This window comes from Symphalangus syndactylus, chromosome 17 (assembly GCF_028878055.3).
Source record: "Symphalangus syndactylus isolate Jambi chromosome 17, NHGRI_mSymSyn1-v2.1_pri, whole genome shotgun sequence".
Classification (NCBI taxonomy): domain Eukaryota; kingdom Metazoa; phylum Chordata; class Mammalia; order Primates; family Hylobatidae; genus Symphalangus; species Symphalangus syndactylus.
This window is the reverse complement of record NC_072439.2, coordinates 10,909,076-10,926,541: the sequence shown is the minus strand read 5'-3', so window position 1 is coordinate 10,926,541 and position 17,466 is coordinate 10,909,076. Positions and strand designations below refer to the sequence as shown.

Here is a 17,466-nt window from a genome sequence, read left to right as displayed (position 1 = left end):
TGCCCTAAGGGACATTTAGTCCAGGGGAGCTCAAAGGCCCTGTTCGCAGGGGGACACGGACGACGTGAGCAGAGGCCCAGGATGCTCCCGGCTTCACCGGGCCAGGTGGAGTAACAAGAGCTGAGCACACAGTCAGGCTTCCCGGTCTTTAATGGGGCGGGTGCTGGGGCCAGTTCATCCAGAGGTGGCTCCGAAGCTGAGGTCAACCTTGGCGGCTGGCTCCGCAGGGCAGAGGGGATGGTATGTGGCCCGGCAGGCTGGGGGGATCTTGAGAGGCAGAAGGAGAGCCCCATGGGTGGCAGCCACAGCTCAAAGCTGAGGAGGAGGGTCCCTGTCCCAGTCCCCAGGGCTTTCAACACAGGCAGGGCCTGGGGCCCAAGCAGAAGCCTGCACTGCCCTCTGGTGGCCTCCTTGGCAGGCGCGGCTTCCCCAGGTAGCCGGGACCCCAGGAGCTGGCTGGGCCCACCTAGCACCCCTGCCCAGCCCCTAGCCGGGCTTCGGGACACCGGGTACGCACCGCCTACTCCAGGGCCTTCACCAGGGCCTCGTTGGCCTCGATTCGGATCTGGATCTCTGCTCGTGTGGCCTCATCAGCTGCCCCCAACAGCTCCGCCTGGGCCTTCTCCAAGTTCGCCTTGGCTGCCTGCAAGGGGTTGAGGGGTGGTGAGGGGCCAGCAGGGACCCCAGCTCGGCTCCTGGTCCCGCAGTGCTCCCTCCCCCGCAGCCTGGACAGCTCCCACCTGCTGAGCCTCAGGTCCCCTCTGACACTCACCCCCAGGTCCAACATGTCCAGTGTCACGGCCTCTTCAGCCAACAACTGCACTGAAGAGTCGGCGTTCACTGCGATGGAACCGCTGCTCACTGGGGGAATGGGGCGGGGGGAAGGCGTGAGACCCCAAAGGGCCGGACAGCCTCAGGGACTCCCCTGATCAAGTCCACAGCCCCCTGTGAACCAGGAGCTCCACAAACATCCAAGTCTGTGTCCTGAGTGTGCGAACAGACCCACAGGACTGGCCCTGGGCCCAACATGGCGGGCAACTGCTAGAGAACAAAACAGAGACCCCAAGAAAGGACTAAAGCTGGAGGGACCCCCAAAAGCACTGCCTGGGGACAGAGGCCCTCACTCTGACCCACCACCCATGGGCTGAGCTGGGGTCAGGGCCAAAGACAAGCCAAGTTCAAATCTGGCCACCACTGGAAACCAGTGAGGCTTAGAACTGCTTTTTTTCTGCACAAATGACCTTCCTCCCCTAATCTGATCAGCCCTCCCAACATGGTTTTTTGAGGGGTTTTTCTGGCACAGGGTCTCACTCTTGTTGCCCAGGCTGAAGTGCAGTGGCATGATCTTGGCTCACTGCAGCCTTGACTTCCCCGGCTGAAGCGGTCCTCTTGGTTCAGCCTCCCAAGTAGCTGGGACTACAGGTGTGCACCACTACAACCAGCTAATTTTTTGTAGATATGGGATTTCACTATGTTGCCCAGGCTGGTCTCAAACTCCTGGGCTCAAGAGACCCTCCCAGCCCGGGCTTCCAAAGTGCTAGGATTACAGGTGTGAGCCACCACACCCAGCCTCGCCTGGTTAGTCTCTTTTTATTTTTTGTAGAGACGGGTCTCACTACGTTGCCAAGGCTAGTCTCAAACTCCTGGGCTTAAGCGATTCTCCCACTTCAGTCTCCCAAAGTGCTGAGATTACAGGCATGAGCCACTGGGCCTGGGTGGTTTTACATCTCTTGCTTCGACCATCACACGTTGGTTGGTCCAGAGCCAGTCATAAACCGGCTGAGAGCAGAGTCCCCTCTGGTTCGCTTTCATCACCACCCAGCCCAGGCTCCTCAGTGGACAAACCTGCTAAAATTGTATTTTTCTTTTTTGAGATGGAGTTTCACTCTTGTTGCCCAGGCTGGAGTGCAGTGGTGCGATCTCCTCAGCCTCCCGAGTAGCTGGGACTACAGGCGCCCACCACCATGCCTGGCTAATTTTTTGTATTTTTAGTAGAGACGGGGTTTCACTGTGTTAGCCAGGATGGTCTCGATCTCCTGACCTCGTGATCCCCCCGCCTCGGCCTCCCAAAGTGCTGGGATTACAGGCGTGAGCCACCGTGCCCGGCCTAAAACTATTTTTTTCTCGCAGCCTCAACTGAGAGGGAGACATGTGGAGCCCCAGCCTGGCCTGGCCCTGCAGCCCTCCACCGGACTCACCAAAGTATTTGGAGGTGGTGCCGTCCTCTGCGTGCACCACGACCAGCCCCGGCCGCAAGACCTGCAGCGTGGGCACGTGGGCCGCCAGGATGCCGAAGGCTCCGGTCAGCGTGGGCACATCCACCTGCCGGACGTTGGCACCGTTGAAGAACACCTGCAGACAACAGCGTGGGGAATGATGGCGGGGCAGGCTGGCCCCACGTCCACCGGGGACTCGGCCTGTCCTGCTAAGAAATGGGGCAGGGCAGGACCTGGCGCTGATGTCAGGCACTGAGACAACCCAGCGCAGGGATCCGAGGTTGCAGCTTTGGTCCTCAACAGTTGCGCCTCATTCTACTGATCCGCGAAATGGGAATGCAACGATCCGGCGACACCCAGGATTTGGCCAGGGAGATCGGGGAGGGCACCCAGGAGACGCTTATCTCGGGAAGGTGCCCGGGACGAGGGTAGCGCAGGGGTGGGGCAGCAGAGGCAGGGCCGAGGATCCAGGGCTGAGTGGCCTCGGCTTCCGGGGCGCGCGGGTCCGGGGGCCCGGAAGCGGGGGTCACGCCCTGGGGGTGGGGACCCTGGACTCCGGGGGCGGCGGCCACGGAGAGTCCCAACCCGCAGCGCCCGAACCTGCGTGGGAGAGGCGAAGGTGAAGGACATCTGGTTGGGGCCAGAGGCGGCAGCCGGGGCGGCGGCGGCCTCGGCATAGGCACGGACGTGGCGGACGAGGCGGCTAAGTCCCGGGCGGCGGAGCAGCGCGGCGGGCAGCATGGCAGCGGCGGGCGGCAGGAAGCGGGTAGCTGGCGGACAGCGGACTCCGGGGCGGCGCGGGCGGCCTGGAGGGCGAGGAGGACAACGCGCAGGGACGTCTGGGAGGCGGAGTCCGGCGAGAGCGCAAGCGCGAACTACGACTCCCGGCAGGGCGCACGCGACGTTGACGACACAACGCCCCGTCGTGAAGTATTCTGGGGGTTGCAGTTTTGTTCCGGCCCAGGCTGCGGCAGAACCAGCGGGAGTCAGATAAGGGCAGTGAAACGGTCCTGGGAGGTGGAGGGAGTAAAACGAGCTTCAGTGAAATTCAAGATTCGGCTGCGTGGTGGCTCATGCCTGTAATACCAGCGCTTTGGGAGGCTGAGGCCAGAGGATCACTTGAGGCCAGGAGCTGGAAACCAGCTTGGGCAACAGTGTAGATCGCTCCCAACCCCGACCCGTCTGTACAAAAAAAAAAAAAAAAGATTTTTGGGGCGCTCGTTGGATGCAGGGCCCTGGATAGACATCAAGAAAACATCAAGTTTCCTGCTCTGGGCCAGGTGTGGTGGCTCCAACCTGTAATCCCAGCACCTTGGGAGGCCGAGGCAGGAGAATCACTTGACCCCAGGAGATCGAGACCAGCCTGGGCAACAGAGGGAGACCCCGTCTCTACAAATAATCAAAAAATTAGCCGGGCGTGGTGATGCACGCCTGTGGTCCCAGCTACTGGGGAGGCTGAGGCGGGAGCATCGCTTGGGCCTAAGGAGGTTGAGGCTGCAGTGAGCTATGATTGCACCACTGCACTCCAGCCTGGGCAACAGAGTGAGAATCCTGCTCTGGGGCCGGGGGTTGTTTAGCAGACATTTGAGATCATTAATAAGCAGGTCAGGCTGAGCGCGGTGGCTCACGCCTGTAATCCCAGCACCTTATCCGATCCGGAGGGCGAGGCGGGCATATCATCTGGGGTCAGGGGTTTGAAACCAGGCTGGTCAACATGGCGAAACCTCGTCTCTACTAAATATACAAAAATTAGCCGAGCATGGTGGTGGGCGCCTGTAATCCCAGCTACTCAGGAGGCTGAGGCAGGAGAGTAGCTCGAACCCGGGGGGCGGAGGTTGCAGTGAGCCGCTGCACTCCAGCCTGGGCAACTGAGCAAGACTCTGTCTCAAAAAAAAAATTTTTTTTTAATTAAAAAATAAGCAGGTCGTAGTGTTAGGTGGTGGCAAGTGCCAAAAATAAATAATAGTAAAAGCCGAGACAGAGTGCAGGACGGGACAGGGTGGAAGGCTGCAGGTGCAGCTGTTCTAGGAAACGGCGACCACCGCGAGGGGCACAGCGCGGGTGACGTGGGAGGGCTCGCTGGGGACCCCGAACCCCTTCGCGCTGCTCCCCGCCGCCGGCAGAGGGCGCTCCGCGCCCAGAGATGCGCTCACCGCCCCCCACCTCCTGCCTGGCCCTCGCCCCCGTGCGCCTCTGACGCAGGAGCGCGTGCGCGGGCGGCTCGGGGCTCCGCTGCCGTCAGCCAGCGGCCCGCGCAGCCTCGCTCGCGGCTATGACGTCACTGCCCCGCCCCCGCGCTCACGCAGGTCCGCGGCACCCGGCCGGGCCCCCAGCCCCGCTCCCTAGGCTCCGGGAAAATGCGGAATCGGGGATGGCGGGGGTTCGGGCTCGGGCTCCCTGGAAAGGGCCTTGAACCTGGCGCGATGGGCTGGACCCCAGGGGTGCAGGGAGCAGGGGAGGGCCTGGGGCTGTGGCTTTACAAGGCTGCAGCCAGGGAGATCCAGTGCTTCCTGCTGTGGGCGAATCCCACACCATCCGTGGCTCCCTACACCCGGAGGCTGCACCCTCGCCCCCTGCCCGTGTTCAGGCCAGTGCAATGGCGGGCGCCACTGTCCCCTGGAACCCGGGCACCTGAAGAAGGCCCTGCTGGTCCGACTCAGGATGAAGGCGTGGGCCTGGCTCCTCCCCCTGGGCCAGCGCTGTGACGGTCACTTGGAGCCTGGTCATTCTGGCCCTGGCTCGGGGGGTGCAGAGGGGGAGGCCTGCTCACTTTTCCAGGCGTGACCTGTGCACCACATCCTCTCCTGGCTCTCAGGACCCCATATCCAGCTGCCACTCCAGGAACCCGGGAGGCCTAATAGACTCAGTCTCACTCGTGGAACCACTTCACTCCAGTCCCCACTCCAGGGTCGCCCACGGGTGAGGGCGCCATTACTCCAGCCCCAAACCTGGGGTTCCTCTGGAATTCCGCCCTGTCCTGGCCTGTGCACCCAGCATGGCCACCGCGGCTACCATCTCTTGCCTAACAGGCCCCAGCCTCCGCCCGTTTAGTACAGGTACCTTTTCTTCACACAGCCATAGGGAGTCTTTATTAAAAATCGGAAACCTGGCGGGGTGTGGGGGCTCACACCTCTAGTCCCAACACTTTAGGAGACTGAGACAGAAGGATCTCTTGAGCCCAGGAGTTCGAGACCAGCCTGGACAACATAGCAAGATTCCATCTCTACAAAAAAAGAATACGAAAATTAGCTGGGCATACATACATGGCGCGCACCTGTAGTCCCAAATACCTTCCGGGCTGAGGCTGGAAAATTGCTTGAATCCGGGAGGTGGAGGTTGCAGTGAGCCGTGATCACACCACTGCACTCCAGCCTGGGCGACGGTGCGAAACTCTGTCTCTCCAAAAAGGAAAAACAAAATACAAAAAAAACTCTGAAGCCTGCCCATGTCATAGCCCTGCTGTGAACAAGGCGATTTCTCTGCTTCCTCCACAGGCATTGACTTGCAAACTTTTTTGCCTCAAAACCTTTGCCCATGCAATTCCCATTTGCCTGGCACCAGGTTCCCTGGGGCTGCCCCTCTGCCTGGAGGGCCAGCCATAAGAGAGGGGCTGCCCTTGGAGTTCACAGCTAGCGGAGTGGTGGCCCCATAGCACACAGGAACAGGCAAGGAGCAAGGCATAGGGCCTCAGAGAGACATAGCAGAGGAGGGGATCCAGGCATGAGCTGGGAGCCAAGAGCAGAAGCGCCGAGACTGTGAAGCTGGGGAAGGAGTTGAAGGAAACCGGGGTGAATCTCTGGCTGAATGGACAGAGGCCTGGGTACGGGGCACCTGCAAGGGCAGAGGCAAGGGAGGCTGAGCTGGGCCAGCCACGTCCCGGAGAGCGGTGTCAGCCTTTTTTTGGGATGAGAAAGAGGAGGCGCTGTGGGGTGTTGGGCGTGGGCTCAGAGGGGTTCGGGTGGCGCTCGGGCCAGGCTGGTGGTAGGTGTGTGGCCTGAGTATCTGAAGGGTGAGGTTCGATGGCCTAAGAGGGAGAAGCGGGGGCAGCTTTGGGCTTTGGGTTTCTGCGGGTGTCGTTCTGATGTCACCCCACGAGGAGCAGGCCTCTGTGAGAGCACGTTTGGGCCCCGATGGGCTCTGCTCAGCTTTGTGCCGGTCTGTGATCTCTGTCACACAGGGGAGGGGCCAGGAGAGGCATGGCGAGCCCTCCACAGTGCCAGAGGGGACCTGCGTGGGGAAGCAGGCGGGGCGCCTGTGTCCAGAGACCCTGGGCTGTGCAGCTTAAAGGGGAATTGTGCTCGAGGGGCCCTGGCTGTGCCGCCCCAGAACCCCCACGGACCAAGCAACGTGAGAGGGGAGTCCGTGCCCCCCCAGACCCCACCCCCTCCTGCGCACGCGGCGCACCTCGGGCTGCAGAGTCGTGAATTCCAGGACACCCCGAGCTGCGTCCCTGGGACCTCAGGACCGGGCGAGGTGAATCGTGCCGATGGGCCGGGGGCGGCGCTCGGCCGCCGCGGCGGGTGCGGGGGGCGGCTCCGCGTGCGGAGTGGGCGCCCGGGAGCGCAGGCTCCGCCCCCCGCCCCCGCCGGAAGGGAAGGGGAGGCGGCGGCCGGCGCGGAGCCAGCCAGACCCAGCCGAGAGCGCAGCGGGGGCGGCGGGCCGCGGACCGGGCAGCACCGGGCGCTCGGAGCGGGCGCGCCGCCAACGCGGTCACGTGCGCGGCCCCTCCTCTCGCGCCGGCCTCCCCCGCGCCGCACTCTCCATTCATAAATTCTCCGCCTGTTCCGCGGCCACCGGGCGCCGGAGCCAGCCGGGAGCACCACGCAGCCGCCCGCCCGCCGCCCATGGGCCGCGCGTCCCGGCGCTGAGGTAGGCGCGGCGGGCTCGGGGCTGCGGGGGGCGGACGGGGGGCAGGCGGGGGATCGCAGCCGGCTGTGGGCTGAGCGGCCGGAGGGAGGGCGCGGAGGAGTCCGGCGGGCGTGGAGACCGAGATCCCGGCCTTGCGCCCCCCACCCGGCTGCCTGGAGAGGGACCCCCGCCCAGGCCCCGCCCCAGCCTCAGTTTCTCCCTGTGAGGTCGGGCGAGGACGATGGCGTCTCGGCTCAGCCCTGGCGTCGGGTCCCTGCCTCCCCTCGCTCGCCATCCCCACCGTTGGCCGGCTCGAGGGCGCGGTGCTGCCCCGTGGGGAACCTCCGCCCTCGGCTCCCGCAGCCGCCTCCCCCAGGAGCCCCCCTTTTCCCCTCGGCCTCCTGCCATCTTCCCCGGTCTCCGGTCACCATCCTGCGCCTGTGCCCCACCCCCTCCAGCCTGAACTCATTTCCCGACCTACATATGCGGCCCCTTCCCCCAGTACCAGGGCCCGGGCAGCCTGTGACCGGGAGCAGTGAGAATACCAGTCCCCGCTGGGACCCTGCCAGGCTTTAGGCCTCAGTTTCCCGCTGTCGCGTGTGGGCGGAAGTCCGGGAGGGGCAGGAGCGGCTGCCGCCTGTGCGCTCCTCTCGCTCCGGGAGAGGCCTCGCGCGTGCGGTGCTGACCTGGGGCCGCCGAGCACCCCGGCGCCAGCCCCGACCCCCTGCGATTCCCGGGTCTCCCCGCCCGGCTGCGCTGCGCAATGTCCAGGCGGCTCCTTTCCCTGGTGCTGCGCCCCGCCTCAGTTTCCCCCGAGCGTAAGGCGGCCGGGGATGCTCCGGGCGCCCGGGCTGGGCACGGCGGGGAGGCGGCCGCGGCCATCTTGCGGCTCCGCGCCCGCCCCCCCGAGGCCGCTGCCCCCCCCCAGGCCGACGCCCCCGCGCCCCCTCCCCGCCGCTCCCTGGCAACCCGCCCCCCCAGCCGCGGCCTGCTCCGCGGTCGCCATGGGAACCAGCTTCTCCGGGGCTGGGAACAGATGCGCCTCCTTTGTCCCTTGCACTCCCACCAGCGCTCAGCACCGGAGAGACCTCCACCTCCCGGAGTCGTGACCCGGGGGCACACGCCCAGCCCCTGCGCCCTCCCCCGCGCGCAGGCAGTGGGAGGTCTCCCTCTACCCAACCATGGCCGGGTGGGCCCTGCCAGGGTGTAGCTGAACTTCTTGGGGTGGGGATAGCCCCCCACCCCTGTGATGGGGCGGACAGGGCGTCTGGAGTCCCTCTCGAGCCGGCTGCACGTCTTGGCGTCCCCATTCCTCCGAGTGCTTGCCCTGCCTGGCGCCGAGCTCCAGGGCCTGGCGCTACCTTGCAGGACAGGCCGCACCGGCTGTGTGCAGTTGTGATTGGCACAGGCGCACCCTCAGAGGGCCAGGCCTCCTACCCCGCCATGGGGATGGGAGATGGAGGTCCAGAGAGAGCCCCCAGGGCCTGCTGGGCAGAGCCAAGCCTGGTGGAGGCTGCCTCCGGCTCTGCTGCCTCTCCATGAGTCACTGCCCCCTGTGTGGGCTGCTGCTCCCGCAGGGAAGACCCAGCTTGTCTGCAGTGGCTCCTGGAGGAGAAATAGGTCTAGCTGGAGCTGACCAGGTCTCCTCCCCACAGGGCCCTCCTCCCCAGTTCAGAATGCAGCCCACAGCCACCATGGCCACAGCTGCCACCACCACCACCACCACCACTGCCACAGTAGCCCTGACGACGTCGTGGGACAATGCCACTGGACGCCCCACGGTGGGTGCAGGGGACAGGTGGGAGGGGCAGGAGGTCGTCCAGGCCAGCAACACCTGACCCCCTCTGCACGCCAGCAGGCAGAGCCAGACCCCATCCTGGACAACTACGTGCTGCTGGTGGTGGTGATGTCGCTGTTCGTGGGCGGCACGCTGGTGGTGTTGTCCGGCGTCCTGCTCCTCTGCAAGCGCTGCTGGGACGTCCACCAGCGCCTCAACAGGTGCGAGGCCCCCACCTCGGCTGGGCAGGTGCATGGTGGTTGTGGGTGCCGTCGGGTGGTGGGGGGTCACCTCACTGGCTTCTGAGTCACAGGGTGGGCTGTGCCTCTGGAGACTGGGTGATGCGCAGGGCTTGGCTTGGGGCAGAGAGCGGAGACCCACTGTGGCTATCTGGGCCTTCTGTGCCACTGGGCTGTCCCGATGTCTCTCCTAGGGCCATGGAGGAAACGGAGAAGACCACCACCACCTACCTGGACAACGGCACCCACCCGGCCCAAGGTGAGGTGCTGGCCAGCCTGGCTGCGCGCTCGCCTGTCCATCTGCCCCTTGGCCACCCGCCGCCCCCTCGGGCTGCCTGACCGTCTGTGTCTGTCTGTCTCCCCCACCAGACTGGGCGCAGCTCGATTCCGACACATCTCTGTTTCCTTAACGCCCAGGCGTAGGTGGGCCCAGGCGCGTGCTGAGCGAGTGAGTGTGTGAGCGGATGGACGAGTGTCCCTCGCCCCGCCCACCCGGCCGCCCGCGCCGCGGCCCCAGCCCTCCCCTCCCCGGCCGCCCTGAGGAGCAGCCCTCCTGGGACCAGGCGCCTGGCGTGGCCCGCCCGGGGCCCACCCTCTCCTGCCTCTCCACGCAGACCCCGACTTCCGGGGGGAGGACCCCGAGTGCCAGGATGCGGAGACCGAACGCTTCCTGTCCACCAGCTCCACGGGCCGCCGGGTCTCCTTCAACGAGGCGGCGCTGTTCGAGCAGAGCCGCAAGACGCAGGACCAGGGCCGCCGGTAAGCGGGGCGGCGTCGGGAGGCACCCCCGGGCCTGTCTGAGGTCCTGGCCGCCGCGACGGGGGAGGAGCTGGGTGCGGAGGCTGCAGGGACCAAGGTAGAGGCCCTTGGACTGGGACCGTGGGGTGGGGTGGCCTTGGCCAGTTGACCCCCTTTCGTCTGCCCCTGCCCAGGCCGGCAGGGTGGATCGCAGAGCACGGCAGCTGGGGCATCAGGCATGGGAGGTGGGCGGGCTCTGATGGCCAGATGCTGTCGCAGATACACACTGACGGAGGGGGACTTCCACCACCTGAAGAATGCCCGGCTCACGCACCTGCACCTGCCGCCCCTCAAGATCGTCACCATCCACGAGTGTGACTCAGGCGAGGCCAGCTCAGCCGCCACACCCCACCCGGCCACCTCTCCCAAGGCCACTCTGGCCATCTTCCAGGTGAGCCTATGGGCAGCAGCCCCGGTTCCTTGGGGGACAGGGGGCAGCCCCGGGGACTCCCGGACCCCCACGCCCTCACCCACTCTCTTTCTGGGTGGCCCTCGTCTTGGGATGGGCGGGGTGGGGTGGAGCAGGGCAGGGGGCCGAGCCCAGCATGCTCTTCACTCGCCCGTGCCCCTCACCCACCCATGCTCTTTGACCTGTCACTGCTTCCTCCCCCACCTGGCTCTGTCCCACAGCCCCCGGGGAAGGCCCTCACGGGCCGCTCCGTGGGCCCCAGCTCCGCCCTGCCAGGTGACCCCTACAACCCAGCCGCGGGTGCCACTGACTTCGCGGAGATCAGCCCCTCGGCATCTAGCGACTCTGGGGAAGGCACCTCGGTGAGAGCCCCTGCGTGTCCCCCATGGTGTCCACAGCCAAGGAGGCTCCTTCCCTCCCTGTCCCCAATCCAGGACCAAGGTCAACCTGTGACCTGCCACCCACCAGAGCCCTCCTTGGCCCGCCGGGTCATTGCACACGGGAGAAAGAGGGAGCCGGCCGCACACCGGACACAGGCGTGTGCTCACACATGCAGGGGGCACCCCGGGCTCCCACCTCATTTGACATTCCCTAGGGGCTGGAGAGGGTGCACCACCCCTGCCCTCCCTCACCTGCAGCCCACGCCATGGGTGAGAGAGCTCCTGGACATGCACCTCCTCTTCTCTCCAAACCCCATATCCAGAGACCTTCCCCAGAGGGCAGAGCACCCTAGTGTAGCCCACACAGCCACCGAGCGCCCCTCCTCCCGCCTCTGCCCCTCTCCGAGCAGGTACCCCTCTCTGTGCCAGTGACGGGGGGCCCTTTGGACTGTCTCCCAGGCCTAGGGCCATCTGGGGCCGGCACGCGGGCCCAGGAAGAGGTCTCAGCCTGAGTGCCATCTCTGTTTCCTGCCAGCTGGATGCCGGTACCAGGAGCACCAAGGCTGGAGTGCCCGGGGCTGCAGCAGGGCCTGGGGAGGTGGGCCCGGGATCTGGGGCAGGTACCGTTCTGCAGTTCCTCACCCGCCTGCGCCGCCATGCCAGCCTGGACGGGGCCAGCCCCTATTTCAAGGTCAAGAAGTGGAAGCTGGAGCCCAGCCAGCGGGCAGCCAGTCTGGACACGAGAGGTGAGCTGTAGCACCTGGTGGAGAGTGGTCCCTGTGGGCTTGGTGGTGGCTGCCAGGGGCTGCCCTGGACATCCAGGAGCAGGAGGTTGTGGGCTGGGTGAGGAGGCAATGCTCTGGGGCCTGGCCCTGCCCGGTCTGCCAGCAGGCGTGATGCCTGAGGTTCTGCAGGCAGCTGGGAGGGCTGAGTGTGCAGGCGGCCTGAGCCAGACCCACCCAGCTCTAGGCAGGAAGGCTTTGCGTGCCCTGACTGCCCTCGGGCCATTGGGGCATCCAGGATGAGGTGGTAAAGGAGGGTGTCGGGGGCCACCGGTCACTGTGGAGCGCAGAGGGTGGGGCCTGTGGCCTGCATCCTCTCCCAGCCATGCTCGGCTGTCATCCCTGGGAATGTGAGTGGAAGGCGGGTTCCCCAGGGGCCCCTCCCTCGCCCGCTGGCCAGAGCATCCGCTGCTGTGTGACCTTGGCCAAGGCCCTCTGCCTGTCTGAGCTCTGGATTCCTCTAACATGAAGTAAGTGTTGGACTGGGCCAGGGGTCAGCAAACATTTCCCGTCAGGCCCCAGATGGTAGTATTCGTGGGGTTATGGTCAGAGAAGCTGTCTCTCCACGACTCTGCTGCTGTTGAGGCGAGGAAGCAGCCAGAGGCACTGCATGACGAATGCACGTGGCTGTGTGCCAGTAAAACTTACAGAAGCTGGGGGGTGGGGGGTGCTTTTGCCCTCTGGGCTGTAGCACATAGATCCCCCGACCATTCAACAGTAGCCCTTCAATTCTGCAGGCCTTGGGTCAGGCAAGATCCTGGAGACAGGACTGCCTTATCTGGGCTCGAGGCAGGAGTTTGTGTGGGGTCCCATCTGTAGCACTGGCAGCAGGCACCAGCCCTGCTCAGCCAGCTCAGTGGGGCTAGGGCCCGCTCTGCCTTGTGGAGGGGATGGCAGGTCCTGTCGTCAGGTGAGGCCGGGACAGGGAACAAGTGCAGAGAGAAGGTGCTGTCAGCATGACAGAGGACACGTCATCAGACTGTGGGAGATCCCGTGTTGGGGCCTGGCTCCAGCCAGCGGGGTGGGGTGAGTTCTCCCAGCCCCCACCCCCAAGGTAGCTAGGGGCCAGGGAGGGGAAGGCCTCCTCTGGCTGCCCCAGTCCAGCTGAGAGAATCCAGATCTTGAGATGAATGGGGCCCGGTGGCAACTAGAGACATTGAGAGTCCAGTGTGGTTTGCAGCGCAGCCCAGAACCTGTTTGCTGGGTACCTGCCTCCCTGCCCCTGGGGCCTGCCCACTCAAGCTTTGCTGGGGAGGCTGCTGGGAGAAGGGGGCTGAGGCAGGGGTGGGGCAGTCCCCCAGTGCTCTCCAGACCAGGGTGGAACTGGCAGGAGAGGGCACCTCTCTCCCTCTCCTCGTTGGCCCCCACCAACCAGCTTGTATGTGACTCTTTTGTGCCTTCCGTAGTTTCAGCCAGGCTGTGCAGGCCACCAGGTGTCCAGGACACATCTTTATGAGTGGCCACATGTTGGCCAGGGCTGCCCCAAGGCACTACCAGTGCCTGAGGCCCTTCTACTCACTCGCTTCCTGGCCCTGCCCCGTTCAGGCTTTCTGGTCCTAGCACCTCTGCCCTCAGTGCCTCAGTTTCCTCACCTGTACTCCAGGGTGTACATACAGCCACTGTCCCCACCCACCTGACCTGGGGAGATGCCAGGCAGGGTCTTGCCCAAGCCAGGGCCCACTCCTCTGTGTGTGTGAGATAGGGCACACGCGTTCTGTGTCTGGGGGGCCCACAGGCATGTGTGACACACGCATTCTGTGTGTGTGGGGGGCCACAGGTGTTCTGTGTGTAGGAGGGTGCAGGCGTTCTGTGGGGGGGCCCACAGGTGTTCTGTGTGGGGGGGGTACAGGCATTCTGTATGGGGGGGCACAGGCATTCTGTGGGGGGGGCACAGGTGTTCTGTGTGGGGGTCCACAGGTTCTGTGGGGGGGGGCACAGGCGTTCTGTGTGTGTAGGAGGGCACAGGCGTGTGTGTGAGGGGGCCACAGGCGTTGTGTGTGTGTGGTGGTGAGGGGGCCACAGGCGTGCTATGTATGGGGGGGGTCACAGGCGTTGTGTGTGTGTGGGGGGCCACAGGCGTTGTGTGAGGGGGCCACAGGCATTCTGTGTGTGGGGGGGCCCACAGGCATTCTATGTGTGTGTGGGGGAGCCCACAGGCATTGTGTGTGTGTAGGGGGGCCACAGGCATTCTGTGTGGGGGGGCCACAGGCGTTCTGTGTGTGTGGTGGGGGGGCACAGGCGTTCCGAGTGAGGGGGCCACAGGCATTCTGTGTGGGAGGGGCCACAGGTGTTGTGTGTGAGGGGGCCACAGGCGTTCTGTGTGAGGGGGCCACAGGCGTTGTGTGTGTGGGGGGCCGCAGGCGTTCTGTGGGGGGGGCCACAGGCGTTCTGTGTGTGTGTGGGGGGCCACAGGCATTCTGTGTATGGGGGGCCACAGGCGTTCTGTGTTGGGGGGCCACAGGCATTGTGTGTGTGTGAGGGGGCCACAGGCGTTCTATGTGTGTATGGGGGGCCACAGGCGTTGTGTGTGTGTATGGGGGGGCCACAGGCGTTGTGTGTGTGTAGTGGGGGGGCACAGGCGTTCTGTGTGAGGGGGCCACAGGCGTTCTGTGTGTGGGGGGGGCCACAGGCGTTCTGTGTATGAGGGGACCATAGGCATGTGTGTGTGGGGGCCACAGCCATTGTGTGTGTGTAGTGGGGGGGCACAGGCGTTCTGTGTGTGTGGGGGCCACAGCCATTGTGTGTGTGTAGTGGGGGGGCACAGGCGTTCTGTGTGTGTGTATGGGGGGCCACGGGCGTTCTGTGTATGGGGGGGGCCACAGGCGTGTGTATGTGGGGGCCACAGCCATTCTGTGTGTGTGGGGGGCCACAGGTTGTGTGGTGGGGCCACAGGCGTTGTGTGTGTGGGGGGGGGCACAGGCGTTCTGTGTGTGTAGGGGGGCACAGGCGTGTGTGGGGGGCCACTGGCGTTCCGTGTGTGTGGGGGGCACAGGCGTGTGGGGGGGCCACAGGCTTTCTGTGTGTGTGGGGGCCACAGGCGTGTGTGGGGGGCCACAGGCCTTCTGTGTGTGTATGGGTGGGCCCCAGGCGTTGTGTGTGTGGGCCCACAGGCGTTCTGTGTGTGTATGGGGGGGCCACAGGCGTTGTGTGTGTGGTGGGGGGCACAGGCGTTGTGTGTGTGTATGGGGGGGCCACAGGCGTTGTGTGTGTGGTGGGGGGCACAGGCGTTGTGTGTGTGGAGGGCACAGGCGTTCTGTGTGTGGGGGGGCACAGGCGTTGTGTGTGTGGGGAGGGCACAGGCGTTCTGTGTGTGTGGGGGGCACAGGCATTGTGTATGGGGGGGCATAGGTGTTTGTGGGGGGCACAGGTGTGTGTGGGGGGGCACAGGTGTGTGTGGGAGGGGCCACAGGCGTTGTGTGTGTGTGGAGGAGGTGGAGGCACATGCCGGCTGACGCTGACGGCACATCCCCTGCGCAGGTTCCCCCAAGCGGCACCACTTCCAGCGGCAGCGGGCAGCCAGCGAGAGCACGGAGCAGGAGGAGGGGGGCGCCCCCCAGGAGGACTTCATCCAGTACATCGCCGGGGCCGGCGACGCCGTGGCCTTCCCGCATCCCCGCCCCTTTCTGGCCAGCCCGCCCCCTGCTCTCGGCAGGTATTTTTCAGTAGATGGAGGTGCTAGGGGTGGACCTGTGGGCCCTTGCCCCGCTTCGCCCCCCCCCCAGGCGGCCCAGGGAGCGCTCTCCAGGCCCCGTGGACACGCGCTCGCCCGCCTCCAGCGGCAAGGCCCCTCCCAGAGGCGGACTCACTGGGGCCACCTCTCCAGCATGGACCAGAGGAGGGAAGCAGGGAGAGACTGGGTAAGGGTAGGGGGGTGGGTGGGGAGGGCCCCCCGAGGATGGCACTGGTACTGCTGCTTGCTGGTGGAGTCCGAGGCCTGAACGGTTCTGCTGTGGTCCCAGGCCCTCTCCCACCCCCGCCCCGCCCATGCTCCCGAAGGCTGGGCAGACTCTTCTCAGAAGCTGCTGTGACCACTCTGGCCAGCAGCACCCCTCCCCCAACCCAAGGGCAACTTTCCTGAAGCCCAGGGCCCACATCGGTGGGATGGGAATGGGGCGTGGGGCTGGGGCAGAGCAGGGTTCCTGGGGCAGCCCTGGTCTGGCGGGTGACCCTCACGTCTGTGCACTGTCCTCCTGCTGGTTGTCTAGCATGGGTGGGCAGAGAGCCCTATAGCCTGGAGCAGGGGCTGAGCTGGACTCAACCGCGTCCAGTCTATCCCCTGCGGCTCCCACGTCCACTGGGAGGCTGGGAAAACGTGACTCCCGGGAAGAAGCATGTTGACTTTTCCTGGGGGCTTCCAAGGGAGGGGGCCCCGCCGTCTGCAGTCCAGCATGGAGGCACCCTGCTTAAGAAGCAGGCGCCACAGCTCAGGGTCAATGCAAGACCCATCCATCCCCTGCAAAACACACTGGTCCATTTTAAAGCTCTCTCCTTCCACGGCCTGCCCGAGTCCCAAGTCCCACCCGCGCCCACCCTCCCTGATCCAGAGGCGGGATGGCCGGCCGGGTAGGGGGCGCGGGGCTCGGCGGGGCTCTGACGGCGCGGCCTGGCTTGCAGGCTAGAGGCCGCGGAGGCAGCGGGAGGAGCGAGCCCCGATTCCCCCCCGGAGCGCGGCGCGGGCGGCGCGGGGCTTGAGCAGCAGCAGCCGCCACTGGAGCCGGACGCCGAGCGGGACGCGGGCCCTGAGCAGGCCCAGACCAGCTACCGCGACCTGTGGAGCCTGCGCGCCTCGCTCGAGCTGCATGCGGCCGCCTCGGACCACAGCAGCAGCGGCAACGACCGCGACTCGGTGCGCAGCGGCGACAGCTCGGGCTCAGGCTCCGGGGGCGCGGCGCCCGCCTTCCCGCCGCCCTCCCCGCCCGCGCCGCGGCCCAAGGACAGCGAGGCGCGCCGGCTGCTGCAGATGGACAGCGGCTACGCCAGCATCGAGGGCCGCGGCGCCGGCGACGACACCGAGCCGCCTGCCGCGCCCACCCGGCCCCGCAGCCCGCGCGCCTGGCCCCGCCGCCCGCGCCGTGACTACAGCATCGACGAGAAGACGGACGCGCTGTTCCACGAGTTCCTGCGCCACGACCCGCACTTCGACGACACGCCGGCTGCCGCGCGACACCGCGCCCGCGCGCACCCGCACGCCCGCAAGCAGTGGCAGCGTGGCCGGCAGCACAGCGACCCCGGCGCCCGCGCGGCCCCGGCCCCGGCCGGAACCCCGGCACCGCCTGCCGGCGCGGCCCGACCCGTGCGTGCGCCCTTGCGGCGCGGCGACAGCGTGGACGGCCCGCCCGACGTCCGCACCCTGGGCGGCGCCGGCGACGATCCCGCCATCCCCGTCATCGAGGAGGAGCCGGGCGGCGGGGGGTGCCCCGGCTCGGGCCTGTGCGTCGTACCCCCCGGGTCGCTGCTGGACAAGCTGGCGGCTGGCCTCGACGAGAGACTCTTTCCGCCGCGCCTCGCCGAGCCCGTCGTGGCGACTCCCGCGTTGGTCGCCGCCGCCCCCACGTCCCCCGACCACAGCCCGGCCTAAGTCCCGCGTCCTGGGCCCATCTCTCTGGCAGCTTCTCCGGCGCCGCGCGGGGCCTCGGCGGCGGGAGAGACGTGGGGGCGCGACACCCCGACGCGAATGTGCGGGGACCGCGGGCCCTTCGCGCACGCGCGGGGCGACTGAGGCGCGCTCGCCGTTTCAGGGCGCACGCGCAGAGCCCCGGCCGCCCTCGCGCCGCCGAAGTGCGCACTGCTCTCCCCGGTGCTTGCCGGGTGCTGGGCGTCGTGAGGCGTGGGGCGCGGAGACCCCGGCTAGGAGGGAAGGAAGGGGCGTGAACGGCTCTCAGCTTCGGGCTCCTGAGGACAACGACCAATCGCCCTCAGTCCCGAACGGGGCGGCCGCTCAGACACTCGCAGGGCCCGCCACCCGAGGGACGCGCAGCCCACCGGGCCCGATGGAGCCGCCGTGTGCCGGGCGCGTG

At 66.4% G+C, this 17,466-nt stretch overlaps 2 protein-coding genes across 5 annotated transcripts; one reads left to right on the top strand and one right to left on the bottom strand.

Moving 5' to 3' along the window:
• Nucleotides 1–132: 132 nt before the first annotated feature.
• ATP5F1D (ATP synthase F1 subunit delta) lies at nt 133–6,732 on the bottom strand. 2 transcript variants are annotated; one of them, XM_063620032.1, is made up of 6 exons: nt 6,621–6,732; nt 2,817–3,226; nt 2,199–2,352; nt 773–861; nt 518–643; nt 133–267 (listed from the first exon to the last, which is right to left on the bottom strand). In XM_063620032.1, the coding sequence occupies exons 2-5, from the start codon at nt 2,955–2,957 to the stop codon at nt 521–523; spliced, it is 507 nt and encodes a 168-aa protein (XP_063476102.1). In that variant the 5' UTR covers nt 2,958–3,226; nt 6,621–6,732; the 3' UTR covers nt 133–267; nt 518–520. The 2 variants fall into 2 exon arrangements, with proteins under 2 accessions (XP_063476102.1, XP_063476101.1); XM_063620031.1 differs by lacking the exon at nt 6,621–6,732 and adding an exon at nt 5,491–5,607.
• Nucleotides 6,733–6,825: 93 nt separating this feature from the next.
• On the top strand, nt 6,826–17,159 carry CBARP (CACN subunit beta associated regulatory protein). Of its 3 annotated transcripts, none has more exons than XM_063620029.1 (10): nt 6,826–7,085; nt 8,720–8,845; nt 8,920–9,062; nt 9,275–9,339; nt 9,695–9,839; nt 10,098–10,269; nt 10,509–10,649; nt 11,203–11,413; nt 14,927–15,101; nt 16,064–17,159. In XM_063620029.1, exons 2-10 carry the CDS (start codon nt 8,741–8,743, stop codon nt 17,025–17,027), a joined length of 2,121 nt encoding a protein of 706 aa, XP_063476099.1. In that variant the 5' UTR covers nt 6,826–7,085; nt 8,720–8,740; the 3' UTR covers nt 17,028–17,159. The 3 variants fall into 3 exon arrangements, with proteins under 3 accessions (XP_063476099.1, XP_063476098.1, XP_055104248.2); XM_063620028.1 differs by lacking the exon at nt 6,826–7,085 and adding an exon at nt 8,006–8,253; XM_055248273.2 differs by lacking the exon at nt 6,826–7,085 and adding an exon at nt 8,007–8,253 and having other exon boundaries at nt 8,923–9,062.
• The last annotated feature ends 307 nt before the right edge of the window (nt 17,160–17,466 follow it).

Excerpts from the sequence above, each read along its gene's own strand:
- ATP5F1D (XM_063620032.1), bottom strand. The coding sequence starts at position 2,957 with ATGCTGCCCGCCGCGCTGCTCCGCCGCCCGGGACTTAGCCGCCTCGTC. Across the intron at positions 2,353-2,816 it reads CCTTCGCCTCTCCCACGCAG|GTGTTCTTCAACGGTGCCAA; the intron begins GTTCGGGCGCTG and ends TGTTGTCTGCAG. Across the intron at positions 644-772 it reads TGGACATGTTGGACCTGGGG|GCAGCCAAGGCGAACTTGGA; the intron begins GTGAGTGTCAGA and ends AACCCCTTGCAG.
- CBARP (XM_063620028.1), top strand. The coding sequence starts at position 8,101 with ATGCGCCTCCTTTGTCCCTTGCACTCCCACCAGCGCTCAGCACCGGAG. Across the intron at positions 8,254-8,719 it reads CTCTACCCAACCATGGCCGG|GGCCCTCCTCCCCAGTTCAG; the intron begins GTGGGCCCTGCC and ends TCCTCCCCACAG. Across the intron at positions 10,270-10,508 it reads CCACTCTGGCCATCTTCCAG|CCCCCGGGGAAGGCCCTCAC; the intron begins GTGAGCCTATGG and ends TCTGTCCCACAG.